The 26859-nt window shown below is 35.1% G+C and overlaps 1 protein-coding gene across 23 annotated transcripts in view; it reads right to left on the bottom strand.

Moving 5' to 3' along the window:
• The window catches only part of TRDN (triadin), a 223406-nt gene that overhangs the window by 8228 nt on the left and 188319 nt on the right, over positions 1 to 26859 (bottom strand). For all 23 annotated transcript variants that reach the window (XM_058801368.1, XM_058801382.1, XM_058801372.1 and 20 more), the window contains 8 exons: positions 24853 to 24897; positions 24111 to 24128; positions 22454 to 22501; positions 21558 to 21578; positions 17587 to 17613; positions 16482 to 16517; positions 16241 to 16285; positions 15284 to 15319 (listed from right to left, as the gene is read on the bottom strand). In XM_058801368.1, coding sequence (XP_058657351.1) covers positions 15284 to 15319; positions 16241 to 16285; positions 16482 to 16517; positions 17587 to 17613; positions 21558 to 21578; positions 22454 to 22501; positions 24111 to 24128; positions 24853 to 24897 — 276 coding nt within the window. The remainder of the gene's footprint in view (positions 1 to 15283; positions 15320 to 16240; positions 16286 to 16481; positions 16518 to 17586; positions 17614 to 21557; positions 21579 to 22453; positions 22502 to 24110; positions 24129 to 24852; positions 24898 to 26859) is intronic.

Raw genomic sequence — 26859 nt, 5'->3', positions numbered from 1 at the left:
GATTAATGTTTATGGTTTCCAAACTGGGGCCATGAGTCTATTCCATGTTCTTTTGAAAACATCTGCATGATTTCACTCCCATTAAGTCAGTTATAACATCACAAATCTCTAGTGTGATCACAAGCCAGGTTTCACATATCAACAAGATTTTAACTAAAAATCTCAATGAGACATCTTGTAGCACAAGATGAGAAATCATGGACAATTTCACATTTCAATACATAATTTTTCTCAGAGTTATACTACTCCTTTTCCCAGAATACTTGCATTTTGGGATAGCTGAGTGTAAGGCCCCAAAACTCAAACATATATTTTCTGGTTTTTATATTTCACAGTGACTTTCAGATACATTGAAGAGTTCCAGAAAGACTCATATTTAATTAGTATATAAATAATTTCTATTTTATTAGACTTCAGGTGAATTATCTTTTATTGTGAATAAAGGGATCACAAATGACTGTACCTATTTTCTGTCCTTTCACAGCCACAGATTTTTTCTCCCTTTTAATTTTTGAGTACTATGTATGTGGTCATACTTTCCATCATGTTTTAAAAGCTCTCAAGAGCACAGATGGAATTGATATAATTTGCTTGAAAAGCTGAGTTTTGCACTGTGAGATTAACATTGGCAAGATTTTAAAAGACAGGTATTAATCGATTAGGTGTTTGGGAAAATGGCTGGAGGAATGTTGGCATCGGAAACAAGTCAGTTTTTATTCAGATGGTTTTCTGATGACTTTTTCTTTCTCCTGCTGTTCATGCCATTTAAAAAAAATAAAAATAAATTGTTCCTTGTGACAATTCTAAACTGAGATGGACTCTATGGCTCCCTGCATTATAAACTGAAGTGCAGGCTTTATTTGTTGACTTCCAAGTCCCATTAAATGGTGGAAAACAGAGCAGTGTGTCAGAAATGCTGGTATATTCCACCCAGTGGAATTATCCTCTGTGGTTTTCTTGCCTGACTCATGCAAAGGTTGTCTTTTTTGTCTGAAAACCCACTTTAAAATAAAATTGGAAATTAGATCCTTCTGGATCTAATGACTTACTTTTTTTTACTAAGTCTTAGAATGTATTTTTTCCCCCCAAATTCTCAGTGTTTCTGTTTCTCCGTGAGATGGATCTCAGCTTTTTTTAGAAAACAGAGATAAAGCAACTCCCCTGATTAGAGTTCACAGCCCAAATGTGTAGGACCAAGGTTCTCCTGTGAGGCTTGACAAGCCACAGACTGGGTGAATGTGCTAAGTCCTCCACCACTGACCTTTCTATGTACACACTTGGGCAGAACTAGAAAGCTTCTGAGACATAATTTCAACAAATAGACTTACTCCATTCTTGAGCTAAGAAAACTTTTATGAATAAAATTAACTAAAAACAATGTATTGCCACAAAACCCACTATGATTAAAATCGGTATTGTCCTACCAAAATACTTAGTCAGAGATTTTCCAAGCAGATCTTTCAAAAAAATCCCACAAACACAAAATCCCCTAAAATTTAATCACAATGGATGCAAGATTGACAAAGAGAAATTCCTTAAAGGAAGAAAAATGCCAATTAAAAATTCACCTTTTACTGTGAAAAGGAAACTATTTCTGTGGATTTCTTTTATGGATACAAAAATGAAAATAAGAAAAGTCAATTACAATCTTCTTCATGAAGAAGGCAAGTAGGGCACCATGCACTTTCTAGCCCAAATAAATACAAATAAATATTTTGTGGGTAAAAAAGTTATTACCCCCTGTGTTTTACATGTTATCAGAATGCAAAAATGCACCTCTTTTTTCTTCACCTGTATTTGCAAAGTTCTGTAAAAGAGTAACATACACAGCTATATACTTGCAAGCATTTTTAACATGGTTAGGTTATTTATGTATTGCAATTATAGCATGCCTGACACCACAGTGTTTTCCAGAAGTGTTACTTGATAATTATTCTAAAACCACTAGTAGAAATAACTGCTGCAATCTTTCATTTGAAAACCTCATGTGCAATCTCTTGCCACTACATTCGTGAAGACGAAGGGAAAGGGCAAACTTAAGGATTTTTGCAACTCAGCCAGCAGCTACAAAATAATTATGTGGCCCAAAATTCTAAATTGGGAAAAAAAAAGAGATGGAAATGAATTAATTTGAAAAATATTGTCTAGGAATCATGTTTACTTGGAATGTGTAATGCAAATATCACTGTATATTTTTTTATTTGGAATGTTAATGCTTTGTTGAGTTATTTCTATCTGCAGTGGTTGTGAAGTGATACCAGAGTTTTTTGGCTGGTATGTACTCATGTTGATTTCAAAATGGTGAAGTGATATTCAAATGTTTATAGAGCCTATTACTTACCATCTATCTTTAGAAAACATCAGAAAAATGTTGCATAAAGAGGAACCGCAGGAGAAATAGGGATAGTAGTAATGAATTTTGTTAAATTTTCCCGTTATTTTCATAAGACTAACATAATTAGTTTCCAGTTTGTGAAACTTTCAGTGTTGAATTTGGCTGCAGGCTATATATATATATATTGGGGTTTTTTTCTGCATAGATCACCAAATACCCTCAAAAGGTATATATAAATAAAACCAAAACTCCCCAAAACCCTCACCAAACAACAGGGTGTTTTGTTTATTTCCCTGCCTGAAGAGTAAAACCAAGATAGGATAAAGAGTGCAAATGGGACAGGAACAAGAACAAGGAACTAGAAAAGGCAGGATATGTAAAACAGGTTTTAAGGTAAGGAGGAAAAAAACAGTCATGCTTCTTCCAGGATGTGCTGGTTTTGGCTGGGATAGGTTTTGTTTCCTCTGTAGTAGGTAGTATAGGACAATGTTTTGGATTCCTTCTGGAAAAAAGTGTTGATAATTCAGGAATGGTTTAGTTCCTGCTGAGCAGGATTAACTCAATCGAGGCCTTCCTGCCTTTCACCCCACCCCAACAGTGCAGGGATAATTCCAGAGGGATAATTCCACAGGGAAATTCCAGATCATATGGCATCCTGCTCAGCAGAAACAGCTGGGGGAGGAAAGAAGAGGAGGACATTTGGAGTAATGGTATTTGTTTTCCCAAGCAATAATCATGCATGATGGAGCTCTATTTTCCTTCAGATGGTTGAATGGAAAGGAGCTTGTCTGTGGAAAGGAGTGAATGAGTTCCTTGCTTTGCTTTGCTTTGCTTGAGCATGTGGCTTCTATTAAACTATCTTTATCTCAACCCAAGAGCTTTGGAAAAAACTTTTGTGTTTTTTTTCAACAATCTACAAATATAAAAAAAAAGTTTGTATTAATAATTTTTAATTGGATTTCCTTGGAATTAATCCAAAATATTTCATTCTGAAAAGTCCCCATTTTCTTCAAATGTTCTTGTGAGAGTTAGACAAACTAAAGGCACAATGTTTAAGGAGTTTATCCTGATACTAAGGCAATGTTTACATGTGTTTTAAAACTTAAACAGATTCACTTGGTAAAAGATTGAACTATTTTGATATGTTGTAGAGTATGTGGATCTAGTGGCTACACTTATAAGAGAATAAGGTTTGATAAGCAAGGTGTTATGCTTCCAAATGTAGGTAGAGAAAGATGTAATTTTCAGGTTTTGGAAATAGTCAAACTATTTAAAAAGTCTTTTTCCCATACTGTCTTTGTAGATTGTGTCTTATTAATTCTCCCAGTGCAAAACTACTCACTTAAAAAAGCAAATTTCATCATCATTCCATGATGGAATGGATCTTTTCTATTTTAGCTAATTAAACAATCAGAGCTTAGAAACAGACATACTGCAAGTTTCCATATTTTGTAGCAAGTATCTCATGTTTCTTTTATTTATGGCCAATGAATTCTATACATTTTAAAAATTGAACTGTTTTCTCTATCATATTCAAACTTTTAGGTAAAACAAAATCAGCTGTCCATATAGTAAATCTATACAGGATGAAACAGTTTCAGTATTACACTTTTTATTATGGCTTCTTTGCAATTTCTGTTTCATGTTACCCTTCTTAGGCTGCTTTATCTAGCAAACCTCAGCTACAAAACATGCAGATAAGAAATTCATTCAGAAAATAATGATATCTTTGCTACTGTGTCTGCAACAGTGTTATGATACAAACCATAGTCAAAAGAACTATTTGAATTTTGGCATGCAAATAAGAATACAAATACATCCCACACTGCTTTTGCAATTCCCACATTCAATATGAATGCAGAATGTGCCTTTTAAACTGCAGAGGGTTCTCACTTTGAATGTATTGTCTCATGTCTTCAGAGTAAATGTTACCAAAAAGAAAAAAGGAATAACAGTAGGAGAAAAATGTGGTTTAACAGTAGACATATTAAATAGATATTGTTATCAGCTTAAGCAGGAAGAAAAATAAAAAAGCCTTATATGTGGACTATAGTTTAGGATGTAGTTTATGAGAATTAATATAATTACTTAAATTCCCCTTGTGAGTGCTACTGAGGAAACAAAAATGTCAATACTGGAAAAGTGTCATAATGCTTTTTAAGACATTAGAACTGGTGCTCTTATATGAGGACATCTGGTACCTAAGATGAATTAATTTCTAAAAGGCTGGAGGAAGGGATATTCAGGAACTTTCTCAAAAGAAAAAAAAAAAAAAGAAAAAAGAAAAAAGAAAAAAGAAAAAAAGAAAAAAGAAAAAAGAAAAAAGAAAAAATAAAAAAGAAAAAAGAAAAAAGGAAAAAGAAAAAAGACACATTCCTTTAAGTAATTTTTGCCAGGATGGAAATCAGTCAGAGAGAGAACAGCCACAATGAGTTCTAGAAAGAAAAGAAACAAACAGAAACCCCCGGATTCAAGGAGTATGTGAAGTTGTTTAGGGTTTGTATAGTGGAATTACTAAGTACCTTCCACAGTTACCCAATGAAGTATACAAATGGAGCTTATTTCTGCTCTTGATCTCTAAATGATATGCATGTTACATAGAGGGCTGGGTTCAAGAAATGTGAGGGCTGGGTTAAAGAAATATTGCAAGCGCACTGTCCTGGTGTTTTCAGTTCTTTAGCAGAAAGGAGGAAAGCATCCTATAATAAAACTTAATAATCCTAAAGAGTATAAAGGTGTTCCTGTTTATGTATTACAGTGATTAAATTCTCCTTTCTATAAGGCGATAGCTGTTTTTAATGCAAGTCACCAAATTAAATATTCATTAAAAAGAAAACTCTCTTAGGCAATAGCAGTTTGGTTATTAAGGGAAAATTACAGAGAATGTGTGACAATTTTTTTCTAGTTTGAATCCAATTTCTTCACTCAGAGGCTGTCCTAATAGAAATAAACAATTCAAAAAACACAAAAATTCAGACAATCATAGCATTAGAAACTACTATTTGGTAAGTAATTGCAAATAAAAGAAAAACTTTAACAGCTACATTCATTTACTTGTGAGTGCTTCTCAGGAATGCACTTGAAGTGCAAACAAATTTCAGCAATCAAAACTGAACCACACAGAAGCAAAAAATTTTGTTGCAATGACTTGGTAACCAAAGATGTTTTTCGCTTACTAAAGGGTCAGGAATAGAAGCAAGGAGTTCCCCCTTTCTCCCCTTCTTTTCCTGTCTATTTCAGCCCTGTTATGTAATATTTCAGTAACATTACAGTATGACAAAGTGACCAGACAAAGCACAGGACAGATAGGAAAGGAAAATCATATGGAATCTTTTAAAATATCACAAATTTTTGCCTTCACACTTGTTAAAAAGAAGACTGTAAGTCTCTTTGCTTAGTGGGCCTGTGCAACTTTTAATTACGTCTTAGTTTAATCACATTTAATTGCATTTTATTTCTTCAATAGAAAAGCTGAATGCTGAGGGCCTCTGCAGGAGACTAAATACTGTTTTCTTAGGTTCACAACAAACATGGCCCATAGATACCTGCTATTCAACATATTTGGGTCAAAAATCATATTATTTATTTTTTAATAAATTTTTTTCCACTCCTTCCTTATTGATCATGCTATACAGTCATACTACTGTCATTCTCAGAAATTACAATGCTTAATGGGAAGAAGGATGGGAAAAAGAAGAGGAGAAAACATTTATATGTCCATTACAAATAAACAAGAAATATGACTACCACTTTAAGTCCATTCTATATATCTAAAAACATCCTCTTCAAATGACATTTTTCTAGCATTGTACAGAAAATATATAGACAGGAAACAAAAAGCAATTATACCATGAGGATACTTATCTTGCATCTAATTTTGTGTCTTGAATAACAAAAGAAAATGAAGAACATTTGGAAAGTAGCTCCCAAAGCTCCTTTCAAAGTGTCTGTGATGCAATGCAATTAATTGCATATCTTTGCAGAGACTGTCCAAGTTTTCATATCTGTTTTATCAAGGGGTTTGTCAGATAATAAGTTATTTAATGAAAAAGGGCTAAAGATGTTTGAGAAGCAGAATTAAATACTAGCAATAACATTGTTATTATAGCCATGAGAATTCATATTAGGGGACCGCTGCAGAAAGGTCTGGAGAAGGTAAAATAGATTTATTCTATAGGAGTTAATATGCCTTTTCTCACAAAAAATGCTCAAAAGTGAGAAAAAAACAACCCAGAAGATTGCTCCATAATGTGGAGTGTCTGTGGTCCCAGTTTGTCCCCAAATTTTGCTGAATACACAAAAGAAATCTGCCTTTATCAGTGCTTCAATGTGGAAAAAAAATAGTATAACTACAAAGTCAGTAGTACATGTCTCTAATAACACTATCTTAGTATAAAATATTATGAAAATGTATCTAATCAATTGCACTAGAAAGGCACTCTCATTATAGTTTATGTCATTAGAGGGGAAAATATCACCATATATAAAAATATATATAGGATTAAAGGAACAGAAATGGTTAAGAACAGTTATGATCTGTCACTTGTCAAAGTCAGTGCTCTTTTTGAAACATAACAACAAAGCTCAGTGAATGTGATCTTTGTTCTAAGAAAACCGATTTTGCAATAGGAGGTGAATTTATTATTTCTGTCTTTAACTTGAGTGTGATAGATTACATCTAACAACCATTTAAGGAAAAAAAAATTGTATTTTGTTAACTGGCTTTTGCCTTGTCTAGTAAGAAGGCTAAATGGATAAATGAGCTGTATATTTATGGACTATTGTTACATTCCATGTTACGGTCACTGCACGCAAACCACGTAATTCTCCCGTAAATGTGTGAACATCCCCAAAGTGACATTCCCCCAAGAGTCATTAAAAAAATTCTTTTTGTTAGACAGTAAAACCATGCAAGATGTAACAGTGCAACACGTATGTGACAATGCAGACATTTCCAACAAAGCATAGCAATAATCAGAGCACACAGGCTTGACAATTTTGCTAGCATTGAGTTTTCAAAGGAGTCCTGTGCTGGCGTGATTTGTTTTATTACTGAAACATAGGAGCAAATGGATGAATCATTCAAAAAATTATATATAAGAAGGACCAGAAGTTATTGAACTTTCACAGTGCAACAATAATAATAATAATAGTACAGTGGTTTTGGTGGGCAGCAAAATTGAATTGGATTCTCTTGCTATTGCTCAAAAAATACTGACAGTGTCATGGTAGGACATTGTGTACTGGACAGGAAATTTAGGCATGTTGACATGGCATTGTCTCTGTCAACTTATTCCTATGTCCAGTACATTCAACTAATGTAATTTCAACATATCACAAGTAAATAATTGTTTTTAAATAACTGTAATTCACATTTAAAGATTGGTTTAAATTTTATATACAAACAAATTTATGTGCACAAAAAAGGATAAAACCAAAGAAGAAGGAATAAACAGTCAGGGATCTTTTTATGTTAATAAGAATGTATACCAAGTAACTGGATGTTAATACCATATATTTATTTCACTGTAAAGACATGGGATAGAGAAAGGAGGGAAGGAGAGGAGAAGAGAAAGGAGAGGAGGGGAGGGAAACAGTGTATGATAAGGCAGTTAAGCAGCTAATGAAAGGGAAGTTGGTGTTTGAATGATGCAAGTGATTTCATTTCAGTTATCATTCTAACTGAAATCTTTATTAAATAAAGGTTTGGGGGATTTTAGGATTTTGTGTAGCATTATGTTTCCACACTTGTCTTCCTCAATAACAATTCCTCTGCTGGGAATAGCAGGACTTCTTTTATGACAATTAAAACCCAGTAAAGAGACAGTGTTGAACTATCTGATAAACTTGAACTGCTGGCAAACCCAGGTAGAACCAAATTCACTGTGCTTAACAACAGGCACTGGAGGCATTACCTTCTGGATTTAGCTCTAGCCATGTGACATAAAGCTGGGATGCAATTCAGATTCTGAAGGGATGAGTAACCCTTCAGATGAGAAGTTCCTCTCTGATTTACCATGGAGAAAATATGCTCTTTTCTAAGTGCTTAAGATTAGAAAAGATCAGATCTGTGCCTGCGTGCTACTCACAATGAAAAATGGAGCTAATTTAGAATATCTTCATCCTGAATTTGCACAGTTCTGGGAATAAGGAAAGACAGGAAGAAACTGTAGGCTGTCTTCTTAAAATATTTCAAAACATCTGCTGCCACTGATTTAAAAATTGTATCACATAATTGGGATTTTTCCACTGGATTTCACTATACTGATGATAGTCTGGAAATATGAACTCACTCCAATATCAGGAAGCCTGGTTTCAGCTGATAATTTTTTTAAAAACAAAACCTATGCTGATGAAAAAATATGACAGCAATTACTTTCCTAAAGCTGAAGAGGGATTTGAAGAAATGGCCATTTATCTGAAACAAAGATAAATAATCTCTGACTTGGAAAACTGCTGAAGAATTACATTTTGTATATAACTTTACTTCCACAAAGTATGTAATGGGAATACATAATATGTAATTTTTTCACTTTTCTTGCAATGTGATTTAAGAAGATATGCCAGTCAAACTAAAGGGCAAAATGAACATAACAATGTTCACTAAGATACTAAACATTTATATTCTGTTTGTGGCAAAATTGTTCAGAGACTTATATGGATATATTTTTGCTTCATTTGTCTTGAAATAAATTTTATATATATTTAGAAGTGTTTGGAGCCTTTTAGCTTAGTTTTAAAAAAATGTTTTGACCCAGTTAAAGCAAAAAGAATGAACTCATTGTTAAACAGGCATAAATAACATTACTAATTGGGTTCATTTTTCAAATCTAAGCAAAACAACTTCTCTCTACTGGACTTAAACCAGTGTGCAAAATAATAATTTTTTGCATAGTGGTTCTTCTTTTCCCATAGGCTTGTATGTTTAGTTTCACCAGTCTGGCCTGCATTTATAGAAAACACAGGTATTTCTTTAATAATTTGCTAGACAAATAAATTTTGGGATTAACATAAGAAGGAATCAATTAATGAGTTAATTGTAATAAAACACAGGTTTGATTACTTTGTGCATTTTAAAATTTTGCTTATCCTACAATTAACTTTTTTTCCAAATGTCCCTTATTTACAGGGTTGCTCTCTGTGAGTTTTCCCTTGGTGTATTCTCTGGTAGAACTTTTTTTCATAATATTTTAATATAGAAAAGCACTCCTAGCTCATGGGGCACATTATCAAGTGTAATGGGTGAGGTCTAATACTGTTTGTGCACCAAGACTTAGGGTGGACTTCAGCCACTTTGATCAAGATTTAGGTTGAGTACCAGTTCCCACATTTGAAGTCATGTTCACCAAGCAGATCCTCAAAGACACCAGGAAAAATTGTACACTGCAGAGCTCTCCAAATATTAAACTTAGTGCTGTGCATATGCATGAGCCACATGAGCCATCTCCATACACTACTGGGTGTGCCTGAGAGCACAAAAATTAATCTGGAAATTATTTCACCTGGTAATTATTCTGAAGTATTTTACATAAAGAGGTTTCTGAAACAGAAACAGACCTATCAAATAGATGTCTTTTCTATTAACCTCAGGTACCAATGACTCTTGTATTGATGGATCTGAAATTGTGCAAAATCGAGAGGAACAAGCAGCTTGCACTCCACCTACATTATTTTGTAACTCAGAGGCCCTAGTGCCCTCCTGGAAAATAGAAGCTGTAAAACTGAGGCTTTCCAGTTGAAGAGGGCTGTGAAAGAGTATCATCTTAACCCCTTAGAGGCTGCACAATGACTACAAAGGTATAAAGAAACTATCATTGTCTCTATCATTTTAAAAGCAAAGTACCTACAGCTGCATTTTGTCAAGGGTCTGATGAAGGGACTTGGTCGTACTCAAAACATGTCTGGCAGATAGGAATTGAGATTCAATCTCAGTAATTCCCAATTCTATAAATCTAGACAATAAATAAATTCTAGATAAGGTAATTAAATTACAAAATATAGTCAAAAGTAAAAAAGATTAATTCAGAGCAAGGGATGGATGTTGAAGAAGCTCCTGTGGGAAAAATAACATGAACCCAAAGTGCTTGTAGATTCTCACTGTGAAATTGTTTTGTTTTGAAAGCAAAAACTTAAACCTTTGGACATTTAAATAGAATTTCTGTAATTCATAATTTAATTTATAATCTCACTATGCTGAGAGGCTGTTTATAAATTCATTGTTAACATAAAACCCAATATTTAGTTCTCCTTTTGGCGCGTCTTTATAGATTTTGAGTTTCCAAACTTATTGCAATCTATTAGAAATTTTCCAGTGACATTTAGTTTCAGGACAGATCCTAAAGTTTTTATTTTAGCTAGTTACCAAAATATGGCTGAAATTTCCCCCTTGGATGTCTTTTCTGCATAGAAAAAATAAGCAAGATTATTTCAAGGTAAATTAAAAAGAGATTAATTAGTCCATATAAAATGTTGTGCAGATGCTCATTCAAAATTAAAGCAGCCTCAGTGAAAATTCCACAGTAGGTTAAATGAAATTAAATCAGGGTCACCTTAGTTCTTAATAAATGACCACTCCAGCATTTAGCACTGTTTAACTGTGCTCTCTAACCATATGCATCTTCTAAATGGGCAGTATTCCTCCATGTCTTCATTTAGACAAGTCTGATAAGATTTAGTCTCCAAGTATTTGCTTAAAAGCCAGCTTCAGGATAATGGAATGACTAATAGCAAGTTGCTGGAAGGCCTACATATACAGGCCCGGTCCTCACAATTCTGACCAACGTGAAATGTTGGGACATTCGTGTATATCCACAGAATGGAGGATGTTCTACATGGACTCTCCTGCAAGCAGGCCTAGTGCACAATTCATCCCGCTCTATTGCTGAATTCTTGTACTGGAGTGTGATGAAAATCTTAATAAGAATAATCTACAGAAATACAGGTCTTGTAAATAAATGAGAACAGAGTTTTTACAAGAAATTCTGAAACTTCTCAGAGTGTCAGTTCCTTCTAAGAATATTCTAGCAAACAGCAGACTTTCTTATGTCCAGAAAACAACATCATAAATATTAGTGATTTATTGCTGAATTCTGCTGATTAAATTCTAGTCAGTAGAGTACAAGTTCATGCTGCTGAATTTTTGGAAGAAACTCCTGAGAGTATATCAGAACCATCAAATATCTGAGACACAGAGACTGGGTGGCAAGGAGAGCAGAGAATATAGCATCTGCAGCTCATCACCTGTCTATAGGTGAGAGCTACCTGCGCTGCAAAGTTTTTGCCTTCTCTTTTGACCACTGCACATTGTTTTTTAAAGTCGTTCAATGCTTCTGTATTATAGAATATTACCAATGTTTGTGCCTAAGGAATTTGACAAAACTTGCTACTTCAGAATGATGAAAAAGATCATGTTTTACTCCAAGGTATTCAAATGCTCCAGAACAAAGGAAAAAAATGAAGCCATCTTACTCTCTTTCAAAATAATTATATATGGGAAAAATCTCACGCATTGCACTGCTGACAAGGTTACATTCTCTCTGCACTGAGGAAACCTCCTTCATAGTCTCCCAAATGGCTGTCATATCAAACCTCACACCAAATAAAACTTTCTGCTTTTCCAGACTTGGAAGTCATCTTAACTTTGGAAAATATATTACTGCACTGAATACATTCAGTGCAAAGGACTGAAACAACTTCAGTAATAAACCAATTCCCACATGGTTTTAAGGCATATAATGAATTTGCCCCCAGCAGTTCCTGAGGTTTTCATGTGGTGATTAATATGTAGCATTGAATATATATTGATAGTATGATGAAATGATTGCTCTTTATTCTAGAAACTATTTGAGAATATATATTGTATTTGAGAATCTCTATCATTGCAGAAATTAGTGAAAAATCTAGGTGAGGTGCTTTTCCTTCCATCTTTCCTTCTTGCATAGTGTGTTCATATAAACAGTGTTCCAACTCTGCTTAATGCTGATTTCAGTTTTCACAGAAGTACAAGTTCTTTAACTAAACAGTAAGTATAACAGTTCCCACATTAAGTTTCAAACCTCTAATAATGTATGAGGGTAGATGCACAAATTATGTAAGTCTATTTATGACACATCTACAAGGAAGTTATCATGACTGGTTTGGTTTCACTTGACCTTGAGAGTAATCCACACTCTATTCTAATTAAAATAAAAACCAAACCAAACATGTGGGAATAGTATCAGTTTAATGAATTCTCACTTTTCATGCTCTTGCAATGCAGCCTCTCTTTATTTCTGCCACATTTGCACATCTGTGGGCAGTAAAAACGTCAACCCCTTCAACTCACTGTATTATAAATGCAATATACATTAGTTCCACAGTTTTCATTCAAGAGAGCAGTTGGAAGGTAATTAGGATAAATATAATGAACTTTTGATCTATTTAGATTTTCTTTTTCTGATGTTAGCCTTGAAAAAAAATTCAACATGTAGAAGTGTACAGCTGTTCATATAAAGATTATGGTAGATAATCCTCACTAGAGAGCTGAATTTTTACTCTCCTTAAATTTCATTCCAAGAGTCAAAAAACCTGCTTGTGTGTGCTTTCAAACACATTTGTTATAAGATAGAAATAAAAATGAAGTTCCAAGAATTGTCTTTTTTTTTTGCTGTTGGTAAATTTCAGCCTCAGTACAGGTGTCAACTGTGACATTTAGGGGAGGAAAAAGAAGGGGAAAGCATTCTAATTAATTGCTTGCAGATCTACAGGAGAGTGAAATTTAGTGTCTACTGCACATTGCATCATTATTTATGACAGGTACAGTAGTGCTTAAAATTCTGTTCAAATGTGGCCCATTCTAAATTTGCACCTATATACAGCTTTTAAAATTGCTTAATCTTTATCTGATTGCTTTTTAATATCAGGGAAAGGTTGAAGAGTTCTGATCAAAATCTAAGAACATGGGAATCTCTTCAGCTTTTGAAGGCTGACTGAAGATTTACCATTTAAAGTTTTAGATTAGCTCAGAATATGTAAATCCTTTTCTACTTTCATTTATCAGAAAAATAAAATTAGTACTCAGTGAACTGGGGAAAAAGCACTGTCTTGATCTGCAAACAGAACAGGTGAAAGTCATCAAGTTCCAATTCAAGTATACATGACCTAGGACTTGGTCTAAACTTTTAAATTCTCAATTTGAGCAAATACCTAAAAGCAACATCCAAAAGAGTAACTTTGATGTTCTTCTGGAAACCTTTTATCCATGGTCAGAAAACTAAGTATTCTTTTTGGTGGAAAATTAATATTTTAAGAACACTTACATAGTAAGTTCTGTTTGCAAAGCCAGTTATGAAGAATTGATTTTTCAGAGCTGCTCATGATCTGAGAAACATCCAGCTGAGAAAAATTTCCCAGTGACAACATACAACTGAATTAAACAATCATCATAAGTAATGTAGATGAAAGTCACAGAAACACAGTTTTTGAATGATGAAAACTTTGTAGGAGGGTGGTGGGCAAGAGAAAGTCCAGTGAGAGAAAATTTGTAGTAAATTTTTGTTTTACACTAAATTTGAGATTTTGATGCATAAGAGAATTCTTTTCTCTCCTGGCAAAGTCTTTGGTTTGATGTAGTGGTTATATATTATGGTTAACATTTCCTGATCTATAAAAAATTCAGTGTTATTGTAAATAGCAATAAACTTTTGACAACATGGATTCTACCTTCTGTATCTGTCAGTTGATACCATAATAATCAAGAGCAATAAAAGTGTATATCTTATCGATGTCTATATCTTATCTATGTCTATATACAAATCTTATTTAGTCTATATCTATATCTATGGACTCCATATCTCTGTGTTTCTGATTAAAGAAAATAGGATGAAAAAAAAGTGAAGCTGTTCTTTTTTGTAGATGTAGTTATAAAACAAAGTGAGCCATGTGTGCAAACATTTTTGTATAATACACATGGTAACCAATCCAAGTTTTATTTAGCATGTAATTTGTACTCTCTCTTTCTTGAAAACAGATTGTTCTGCACTTGTTTTATACTTAGGTATCTTTTTTATTTTTCTATGATTTAAACTTTCTACATATGGATAAATAGATATTTCTAAATAAATATATACATATAACTGCACATATGTTACACATTTTATATCATGATTGTAGGACTCTAAATCATTCTACTTACAGTAAAGAAGTCAAAAAAGCATATACAACAAAATAATCTAGATAATTAGAAGTGAAACACTTTCCTCAGCAGGTTAAGACTACAAAGTTGCATTAAGAAGAACCATATTCATATGTAGCTCATATTTTCTGTGTCAGGTGAGATTAAAGACTTTGATCCCTGTCTGTCATGAATTAATGCAGTTCCACTGAAGTCACAGTTATTAATTTAATTTATACTAGTCAAGAATCTGGAATACATATTTCCTTTTGTGGTAAACTAGTAAAAACATGATTACACTATGGAGGGAGATTTTCTCCTGACATGCTGATCTTTATTCACCATTTTTGCTGGAGTGGAGTGGGGGCAGAATGTGATGGGAGACAATATTTATTAATGTGGGAGAAAAACTTTGAACATGTTTCTCCCTGTGTGACTTTGTTACAGAAAATATTTTCTATGAGGAGAAAATATTAATTTTTTACACTGCACTGCCATATTAATTACAGACCTCTTGTTTTATAAGGTAATCAGATAAATATATGTTTAAAAATTTAGAAAGGTGGTAAAGCAATACCATTTCAGCAATTCATTCTTCACAGGAACAAGATTTATGGATTTGATTTGCCTGATTTGCCTGGCTTGTCTCACATCTTGCTCCATAGACTTGAATTAGAAATGTGAAAATATTGCATGATCTCGCTTAAAAAAAAAAACTACCCAAAACCAACCAAACAAAACCAAACAACAAACCAACACTTTCCTGAATCCTTTACAATAAAGAAAAAATCATGTACCTGATGTCAGGTTTTGATGTCGTGGATCTTCTTTTACTGATGGGGCACATTAAAAAAACATAGATAATAAATTAATCTACAGTTTCAAGTGAAAATACTGAAATAAATTTCAATAAGAAATATGTTTGTTTCTTGGAATCATCTCTCAGATAAGAATTTCTATAAACCAGATTTTTTTAAAGCCTGACTCTCCTAGTAAGTAATTTAAACAGATACATTTTCTGTCCAGTATAACCATATAAGCAAACTGCTCCTAGATAGTAGTTTAGGGAACTGGCGCCAGTGCTATTGCTATCCTTTAAGGTTTGAGATTTAAACGTGCAAATTTTATGTGCAAGTCATTGCATTTAACCAATGTAGAGAGGATATTTATGCCTTCAATCACTTACCTAATAAGATACTGTCATGTATTGTTATTAATTATGTTTAGAGGTATAACAGGAAGCATTTCTCTATCTGCATATTACTGCGAGGAAACAATCAAGGCAGTGCTGTGACCAAGAGGTTAGCCAGAATATGGGTGGTCATGAAGTCGGTCTATTGTGTATCCCTGGAGTTATTTTGTGGAATGGATGGTGACCTAAGGCACCAGACAAGCTCTGCAGATGCACTTTGCAGTCCCTGATCAGGGAGCACAGGAGCAGACTGGGGGGGCCCTGCTGCTCCTGGGCTGAGTGCTGGGGGCTGCACAGGTCCCTGCTGTGCCAGCCAGGGCGGTCACGGGCAGGGCACCGCCGCAGCCACACTGCATGTGCTGAAGCAATCCTCGATATTCATACGCAAACGAGGCACCAGACATTCAATTACTGGCGATTTGTGTACAATTTCATCATTTTGGTTCACTTGTATGTATGTAGAAAGACTAAAAAAGATCCTCTTTCTAATCCCATAAAATCCCCCAAACCTGAATGTTTGCATTTTTATTGCTGTTTGCAGAGATTTTCATCCCTTTATTACCTTTAGGTTTTTCATCTTTCAGCTGTTTCTTCGTAGTTGTTTTTTCTACAAAGAAAAAGTAGAACAGTTAAAGTTTGGTAAACTGACTGTTGAATAGATTTTACCTAGAGTTTTCAAGTAAAATTCTTTGAGAATTAACCCAGATATTTTAGGCGTTGCCTCAAACATGCAAATTTGCAATCTCATACTATTTTTATTGTGATCTTCAATCTACATACGAACACACAGAATAAATTCCTACCTTCTTTTTCCTTAATTGTCTTTGGTTTTTTTGTGGCTAGAAAGATTTGAAAAGAAATAACATTAAGTGACAGGCATCAGAAATACAGGGCTTTTACAGTAAGTACGTTGTGCAAAGATTGTCTCACTGGTAATTTCCCCGGAAGAATTACTGTGGTAAATGTGTCTCATGGCATGTTTACAGTGTCTGTAATATTGCAACAGTGCCTGCTACTCTTAGTGGCACTAGCAGTTCTGGGCTTTGTGTAGAGTGGTTAGAAATTGTTTGAATATTGCTCGTTGCAGAGTAGTTTAGAAAATTCTGATAAGGACTTTAGCAATTGAATTCTGCAATTCCCTAACTACTGCCAGATTTACCTATTTGTTTGTTGCCAAAATACACTAGGGAAGGACTCTGCCTATTGCTTGCTTCTTACTCTTTTTCCCAGAGTGATCTCAAACATCTGAAAGAAATAAATAAACAAAAATCTCCACGATATGGAGCTAGATGGACCTTTTTAACTGCCAAATGTGATAATTTAAAAGTCTTGCAGCAATAGATTGTGATTTATTTTATTGGGGGGTGTTTTTCCTAGTCTAAATTCACTTTGAGCATGTGCTGTTTCCTTTTCTGCATCCTTTTTCCCCAGCTGCAAAAGCATTTGGTCTGTGACTCCATTCAACCAATCAAGGCAGATTGAAATTAAGCAAAGTATGTCACTTCAGGCACCTGAGCCCTTTTCAGTATTCCCTGTTGACTACAGCAGAAAAATAGCTGGCTGCCTTCAAATGGTTCATTTGCACTTTGCATCATCCAACCAGTTGTAATAACACTTTCTTCAGTGTCCTCTGGCACGTGTCACTTGATTCACACCAGCTCTTTCTTTCAGTGAGGACCACCTGGGTGTAGCTCACCAAAACATGCTGCAGAAGGTGAGCAGTGAAAATCACATAATCAGATGGAAAGAAGAGCCTATGGCAGAGCCTATGGTAGCTGCAGGGCTGTCACTTCACCCATGCTGCTTTACGTTGTCACTGCTCCTTGCTCATGAGCAAAGTGCATTAATCAACACTGGTGTGTTCATTAGTTCTTTCCATGAGGCATACTGGAAAAACGCAATATTTACCTGATGTTGGGATTTCAGCTGTTGGCTCTCCAGGAAAATAACCAGCAATGAAGAGAAAGGAGGCAGGGAAGGGAAGGAAAAGAAAAAGAATTTCAGTACCATGTTTTTTCAGGGCAAGCAACCATTTAAATAGATGATCTCTTTCATCTGCAACTTTTCTGCAGGGTATTAATTTACAAACAAATGTGCCTTAACAATGGCTGTGTATGTAGAATTTCACACTGAAAGCTAACAGTTTCACTCTTTGAAGTACAATAATCCAGCATACAACATACAATTCCTGCAAATGCAAACACTGCACCAACCAAAGCTTTCCAGCAAGCTAATATTTAAACAGATTCATTTTTAAGTGTGCCTTTAAGGTTATAGCTGACTATGCTATTTTCCAAAAAATGTATTCAGCTTAAGTGTTACCTCTCTTTTCTTATCATCCACACTTCCCATCTAAAGACTGACACTGACCTTGAATAGCTGACATTGACCCCTAAGTGTTTCTCCCACACTAGCAGTTTGACTTGCCTTTTACGAATAGAGTCTCTTGAGAGATTTTGACTAAATCTTTCCACACCACCTAGCACAAGAGAAGCATATATTCCTGTGCTATTATAATATCCAAAATAATTGATGAAAAGTGGTCAATCCAATAGAAATAGAAATTCTCTGGCATAAATCATCATCACTCATTTTAAATCAAAGAAATTAATTACATTGTCATTTCTAATCCAATAATTTTTTACCCATCGCTGCTTCTTTAGTCCCACTTTTATGTAAGAATACAATTTGAAAGAAAAAGAAAAGCCTCTTTTCTTAAAAGTTAGACCAGGACAAAAAATGAATAAGATCACAAAGCATTTAAGGGTATTCCTTTGACTGAGCTTTCTCTGTACTTTCTTCCTGCTGAGATTTGGCTTCAGATTAACATGAGCTCACATGAAGGTGAAAATGTTTCAGTCAATGCTTTTTCCACAGGAAGACTAAGCAATTAATCATCATTTTCCCTAATGCATCCCAGGAAACTTTCACTCAAATCTTGGCCCATAAGGAGACCTGTAAATGTCAGTGCTCAATGCTTAGGAACCACTGGCATTCAAAAAGGCCAGTTTTGCTGCTATTAAATGCTAACATGCCAAAGTCCTTTAATATTTACCTTTTTGCTTATGATCTTGCTCATAGCTTCCTAAAGATGACACATTACTGCATTATGACCCATGGAATAATTCATATGTTTTTTTCATTTTCAGAAGAAAAAAACTAAGGTTTTTTTCTGAGGTACTGAATCTAGGAAAGGGTTTCATGCTCTCACTTCTTAAGTGAGGGAGTGTCTCTCTGAGGAATCTGGATGGGCCCAGTTATGTGCATGTACCCTAATTTAGGATTAATTTATTTCCTTGGACAGTCATGCAAGACTGTTGACCTGAAGGGCAGTAGGTTTGACCCTCTGTTTTATGAAATGTAAGGGCCATTTCCTATTCTCAATGCATCAACAAACTCTGACTTACTCTGAGAACACTGGGACACATATTACTCCTATTATGGAGCTTTCATTTTAAACCTAAGTGGGAATATAATTTGGCAATTCTTAGGGTCTTTTTTAAGTATCAGCCTACATGTTCCTCTTGACTGCAAAGTACAGTTTGGCATTCCTGCATATGTAAGATTTGCCACCAGCTTTGTTTTCTGTTCAAGGTAATGTCTCACAATTTGTGAGACATTAGTCGGTATGCAGGGAGTAAATTCTGTTTCATTACACATTCAAGTTTGATGCATGGTCAATGGCTGCCAAAGACCCTCCTGCACACTAAAACAGAAAGAGTGGAAAATAAGATGATTTACTAATTGCTTTTAAAATTGAGTAAGTGACTGTGTGATGTATACCTGCCTACAGGTTAGACCATGGCAACAAGCTCCTACTCTGAAATTGTCTGTGTGATTAATTTGGGTTGTTCTCAAACTCAGCCTTGTCTTTCTGTTTATACCTGCATTCCCTAATGACCCAATTTCTTTAGCAACTAAAACCACATTTGCTTTTCCAATAAGACTGAGCAAGATTAAATGTGTGAATGAATTCAGCCCAGGACAAATATATTAATTTATTCTATATTCCACTGGACCTGAACTCCAAAATCAGTGGGTATTTTGTGTCTATTGCTCATACTGAATTACATGACAGCTACATTCATGTTATGGTAAGTACACTGCAGACCTGACTAAGAAATACATGAAGCAAAGCTATATAGACCTCTATAAATAAAGAAGGCAGTGATCCAACTAAGTGCTCTCCTTTAAGTGGAGAAAATCAAATTGAAATAGAGAGCTCTGGTGTTTAAAATCTTAATCTTGATCTATTCAAGGATGGTTTACTCAAAAAGGGGCAGTGTATAGAGGATTACTTTTGTAAATGACCATAGGTCTGCTTGTTTCTGCTTTTTTTCCTTCTTTTTCTTTTTTCTTCTTTTTTTTTTTTTCCATTTTTCTAAAGGTACTGTTAACCTTTATAATCATTTCAAGCAGCAGAATATAAGCTCAGGAGTGTGGTACAGACATCCTTCTGCAAAGGTCAAGGGAAAATATCCTGGCTATTCCTTATATCCACAATATACCAGGGTAATATAGCTCTCGATAAAAAAGCATTGTAGACAGTGATGTTTATGATGAAAGCATAAGGAATTAGTCACTTAAATATGTGATGAGCCTCTAACAGTAGTGAGTGCCATCACTGGGTCTCTCAGATAAATCACTGCAGAAGACATTATGTGTCAGTAAAAAGATCCAGAGAAACCAAGACTGAGCAAAAGTGGATAATAGAATCAAATAGAGCAAACTTTTCTTAAAATACTGGCAAAAATGGAAATAAGCCCATGGATAGCTTCCCAGAAAGTAATAATTTTGCAATAATAACTAAAAAATGGAACATTACAGTTCAGGGCTGAAGGAGATCCTTCAGTGTAAGCACATTTCAGATACCTTGTGCTCACACTTCCACTTTACATCTGGGTTTCAGAGTAATTCTGTTTTCCTAAAGGTAGTTCAGAGCAGGATTCATCCTCTCTAACTTTAAGCACCTAGCACAGGTGACTGGCATGGAAAGTTAAAGTGAATTTGCTTTGCCTTGTCGTCAGCTTACTTTCCACCAGAATAACATGTGGTTTGGTCTTGAAATGCCAGGCACAGCACCAAAAAGCCCCCACAGATCCTGTGCTAAATTCCTCTGTGAAGGTCCACACTTCAGCATTTTCACAATTCAAAGCACGCAGTAGAAACACTGTCCTTCTGATTCTTGTCTGATCATGCTTTTCAGTATGTAATGTGCCACAATAAGCATAGATCCCAGTCTTCATCTGTTCAGAAGCCTTCCTTAAAAGCAACCTTAAAAAGGACATTATCCCATGACTTCAGTGGAAGTTTTTGCAATGCGACAAGTTCCTCTTGAATCCTCCTTAAAACTAATCTAAATTGGAAATATTTCTTTCTCTTCTTTAATTTAATTTAGGTTTTTTTATTAAAAAAAGCTTTCATTGGGACAAGGCCAACAACGTGCTTAGTGAATTAATGATGTAAGTAATTTCCAAATGGTAAAAGAATTAAGGAAAAGGTTGTCTAATTCAGTTAGGCTACATGCTATTTTCTTGTTTTCAATAAACAGTATATTTGCATAGATATAAATTATACATCCACACTCATCTAAACCCACTAGAATATCAGTTTTGCTACCAGTGTAATTTACATTATTTTCTAGGGAGCAAAAATTACAAACACAGTTTGAATCTTGCATCTTCACAATATTGCATTATAAATGTGCTTGATTTTGTTGTGTTTGGCTGTCAGAAAGCAGACAGAATACAAGAGTATCTGTGAGAATAGGCAAGAAAATAGCATTATCTAACATGAGAAAATTGCAAAAATGCAAATTTAGAGAACATGCATCTGAAAAGAAGGTTTATATTCCATAAGAAATAAGTCATTACACATACTTGCAGTGTTTTTCGGTTTGACTGGGAAGTAAAAAGAGGAAAGAAAAATGGTCAAAACAGTCAGGTTTGGCATAATATTGTTATGGCAGAGAATGGCTTTATTTATTCTAGATGTTTCCATGTATCAAAACACATTTTTACTAATCTCACAGCAATTAACAACAATCTAATAATGAATTATATTAGTAGAGGTGTTCTCATTTATGGACCGAAATTGTTTTGCTAGAGTAAAGGATGACTAATATTAACAATAAAAATTTTAATTCTTCTTATTTCCTTTCATGAAGAAGCATGGAGCAGACATTTTTTAAAACCATGATGACAGTCCACAGTGAAACTGAACAGTGCTCCTTCCTGTACCAGCATCAATTTTGCTCTGTCATGTGCAAGTGCAATTGTGCGTGAGCTGTGATATCAGAGACATTTACCACAGATTATGGATGGTGCCAGATCAAGATCTAAATACTATATCATATAATACCTGCAATGGATGAAAATTTAAGTATTGCTTTTCCTGGGAGGTTAACTGTTTTCTGAAGTCCAAATGAAAGGCAGATCCCCCCAAATAATTAGAAAAATGGAACCATTTAAAGTAGGCAGTTTCAGACAGCAGTTCAAATTCTTTGCTGACATATGCCTTTGACATCAACGGAATTACGGAGGCAGAAATTTGACCTTTGATATGTACATATACATATATCTTAAAATGACAACCAGCATTACAAGTATGTACTGTGCTATTTAGTTTGTGGTATGGCATGTCAGGGCCATTCTATGTATCAAAATAGATCACAGGACAAGGGTTTTGACATTGGTCATATGCAATTGTATTTCCACTATTTCTTTAAATAACATTTTCAAAACAAATATGCAAAATAAAATGCAGGAGTGCTTACCTGGTTTTGTAAGGGGAACATCTTTTTCATGTCTGATTGCTTCATGCTCTAAACAAAAAACAACAGCATAACAAAATTGCCATAATGTTTCTCAGTTACATTTTGCACTTTTTTTTTTTTTTTGGTTAGAAGAATTGCATGTATTTTTTTCAGGATTAAACTTTCCCCTTCTCTTGCTTCATGCTGTTATTTTGAAAAAGAAACCCACAAATGAATGGTTATTAAACGATTATCCACTGAGGGATCTGCCACAAAATAGCAAAGTTCATTAGTACTGCACAAAGCTTCACAAATATTAGTATTAATCTACTAAGAGTCATGCATGTGTCTTAAGGAAGAAATATGTTAGTAGGGTCTTCTGTAATTTCTTAAATGTAATTTTTATCCATTTTTAATTTTTATTATTAGAAAGGAGAGTGCAGAGTAAACTCAGCAACCATTCACTCATCCTTTGTTCTTGATTCAGATATACTTGAGCAGAATTCCCAAAGTCTTGGACACATAAGATTACATATGAAGAAATTATATTTAGGCATGGAAAATGCATCTCATCTCCACATGCCTGTTTCCCTACCCCTCCTCCCATCCTTCAACTTCATAATTACTCCTGAAAAAATTACAATTTATGTTATGTTGCTGGAAATAGAAAAGTTGAAGCAGATTTTTTTTTTCAAATAGGTCTAACAAACAAAAGCCAGACTTAGGAAAAACCCCACCACACAGATCTCATAGCACAGTAGCAGCTATACAGTGGAAACTGCATTTTATGGCTGTGGAATCAATGGACAGCTCTCCTGGCCTTGTTTCCAGGTGAAGTTCCCGCAGCTCAAGGACTGTGCATCACTTTTCCTTTTGAGAAATGAGGACCCAAAAGCATGCTGTAAATTGGAAAGTGCTGAAAGTGTGAATGGCCTCTGAAAAAAGGGCAATATGCCTCAGCCTTTCTGCTACTCAGATGAATAATTGAACTCCTGGTAGCTGTGATTTCAGGTGGGCAAGTGGAGAAATGCTGAGATGAAGATATCATAAGGAATTTCAAATGGGAAACGCTTTTATGAAGCATGAATGAAAAATTGGTTCAGTGAAGAGTGATTCATTTCCCACATCTGGACTTTTTTGATCATTTAATTATTTGGGCCATTAATTGACAGTTTAAATTATTATTATTGTAGTTGAATCTGCATTCTGAAGGTGTGAAAGGTGTAGACAATCAATAAGCAGGCTGTGTGGTAAGTTAAGGTACTGACTCTCTTGAATCCTTTTAGACTGAGAAGAATTCAGGATGCAGTTATTATTAATTTCTCTTTTTTCTTTAACTTAGCAGGAGCATTCATTCAAGTCAGGTAAATTTTAATAGTGGTTTTTAAAAGACTTTAACTACTATATGAATTTTTGTTGATGGGACTTTTGATAGGGGAAGTGTGGAATGAATTCACTCCTGCACTGAAGCAATTGGTTATGTCAAATGGGCTTTTAAATAGTAATGACAAGACATTATATTAAATGAAAGGAATGGGAGACATGGTGATAAAGACACTATAATTTTAAGCAAAACTAGAAATTGCCAAGGGCATGCTTTCTTATGTAAAAGTAAAAAAAGATACATGTATCCAACAATTTTACAGGAATTTTTCTAATTAAGGTAAGAATAACATACTTGCTGGCTTTGCCTGGGCTACAGAAGATAAAAGAGATAAAGTTGTAATAGTTAGATACTTAAAGAAGAAAAAATAAACTCTTTCCCCCCCCCCTTTCTTTTTAACATTCAAGCATTTTATTGGAGTCAGTTCTCACTTGTTCTTAGCTTCCCCTACTTGTGCAGGCATGCACAGCATTCAAACCCCTAAAGTTCAGACAGCTTAGTGTTGACTGCCAGTGATGATGAGAATGTTCTAATTCCTTGTCTGACACTTCACAGCTTCTAGAACACTCATTGTTACTTGACTTTTTTTTCCTGCCGACATTGCATTAAAAAACTATACTCTCTTAATCACACATATGACCCAAAGATTTAGAGTTTAGTCCCAACAACATTTTCTCCATAGCACTGATCCAAAGTCCTAATCCATCTGGTGATTTATCCCTATATTTGGGATCCTTTCAGAGGTCTGATTTACAGCTAGACCTCACTTCATTAGCCCAGCTCTGGCTAATGACAGGCTGGAACAAGCAGCTAAGGAGCTGAAAGACCTTGACCTGTCTTCATCATTGGAAAGACAATTCTTAATAGAACAGAAGCTGCAATTTGCACTCTGCTGGTTTTTCTTTGTGATCAGTTACATATTTCAAAACACTGTGAAAAATATTGCAATGCAAATATACTACACTAGATGAGTGCTGAATAGTGTTTAGTACCCCCCTCCCCCTCCATCAGTCAGGGGAGAATCACTTATTCTTACCTGACTTCTCAGTGGGAGTTGTCTTTTGTTGTTTCATTTTCTCCTCTGTATCATGAAAGCAGCATTAAAATAACGATGTGTTAGCACAGGTTCATATAATTGGAAATATATTTCTATAGGTGATATTATGCATATTGTTCACAATGATAAAATAAATGCATGTCTTCACCATCACTATCCCATTATAGCACTGTAAAACAGCATGCAGGCATTATGAGTTCTGACTGCATGGTGAGATCATGTTCATGGAAAAAGTAAATTACTGGGCCTAATGTCTCAGCTGCCAGAAAGCAGCTGCATACCCTTCAGCATCTCTCAGGCAGGCACTCAGGCAGAAGCCATCCTATTCCTGCATCCATTGCACCTTTGCCAACAGCACCTTCCTGAACGTCTGAGTCCAACAGCTTGGTATTAAACAACACGAAGAACAACTAAATATCTTCCAGAACTTTAAAGACTAACTACAAACATGGGTGGAGGTATTCATGTGTCTACACTCTGAAGATGGAAAAAAGGTATGGGGATGTCCAAGCACATAACAGGTCACAGAGGGACACATGGGACAGTCTGAAATGCCAGTTCATACCACCCACTACTGGAGAAACCTACCTCAGCCTAGCTGGACATCTGTCACAGGAGCAGCCTTGAACTTCTCTAATCTCATGGGAAAAGTTGCCCAAGCCCACGTGCTCTTGAGCTGCCTGTGGATTTGCTCAGCACAATTCTCAGATGATGTAGACCCATGCCAACATTGGCCACTGGACCTGAACTTCCTCTTCTCCACATAACTTGGTGGGATTACACTTTCTGATCAAGTGGGGTTTGTTTTACCTTCCCAATGCCCCAGTCAGGTGGAAACTGAGATGTTTATGTTCAGATTTCTGCTCTGCCCCGTGTAGTTGATTTCAAATTCACCCTACCTCATCCTTTTATAACTTAACACCATTTTGTGTCTTTTTCCATAATTGAATTCAAGCTCCCCTCCTAAACTCTACCTTTCAACAATCATGTACATTCCTAAATTTTTCTTAAATATGCTTAAGACACAGTCAGACTATATTTGCCATTCCTCTTGCTGAAAGCAGTTTGCAGCCACTGCCTCTTTCCACTGCCTTCCTTTCCACTAAGACCTCTGGAAGGCATCAGATCAAGGATGACAATGACTGTGTGGAGGTCAGGTTGGGCAGACATCTCTTGGTCCCCTTCTCTTGCTTGTTTGGTCTATTTCTGGAAGAAAATCAGTACTGATGGGGTCAAATATAGGGAGGGATAAAGCTCTCTGGTTACTAATATTTTCTATTATTTGGTAAGTAAACATAGCTCTGCATTTCTATGCTTTTCATTTGTTTTCTAGTATGTGTCAATTTAATTTCTCTTGATTTGTATTAAATTTAGGGCACTATTATTGCCCTTACTCAGCTATTGTTACTGTCAGTTTCTTATGAAAGCCATGAATTAAAAATCTCACCTCCATATTATGATTGTCTGTAGAGCTAGAAATGTTTTATAGCACAACCAGCAGCTTGAAGATGCAACTTATTGAGAGAAAGTGTCCTTTTTTCTGCTGTTATAGGAGCTTTAATATATAACAATCTATTTCACTAATTTAGATTGGGACATTAAACTTTCTATGTGACAATACAGAAGAAAACCTGGTATGCTGCCTTTAAATAATGGCCCTGTAACATGCCCTGGATTAATGACAAGTAAAAATAAAAGGGGTTCTCTTTCTTTGGATTTTATCCTGACACTTTTGAGCATGAAATAATATATTTTTCCTTTCCTAATTCTGTTGAGAATGTATGGCAATGTTTGCTTTGTAACTCTGGGATAACAAGTCTGTGAGGAAATAAGTAAGGAAATAAGTTTGTGAGTGGATGGCACATCTGATTGATTTGAAAGTAGGGGCAGTGTTTCTTCTCAGAATGAATTTCTCTTGAAACATGGACAGGCCTGTGGATTTGCATTCATATGGGAATAAACACAGTAACTCTTGTGGCTGCTTGC

This window comes from Ammospiza caudacuta, chromosome 3 (genome assembly GCF_027887145.1).
Source record: "Ammospiza caudacuta isolate bAmmCau1 chromosome 3, bAmmCau1.pri, whole genome shotgun sequence".
NCBI classification, from domain to species: Eukaryota; Metazoa; Chordata; class Aves; order Passeriformes; family Passerellidae; genus Ammospiza; species Ammospiza caudacuta.
Note: the sequence above shows the minus strand (reverse complement) of the source record. Positions and strands in the feature narration are given on the sequence as shown.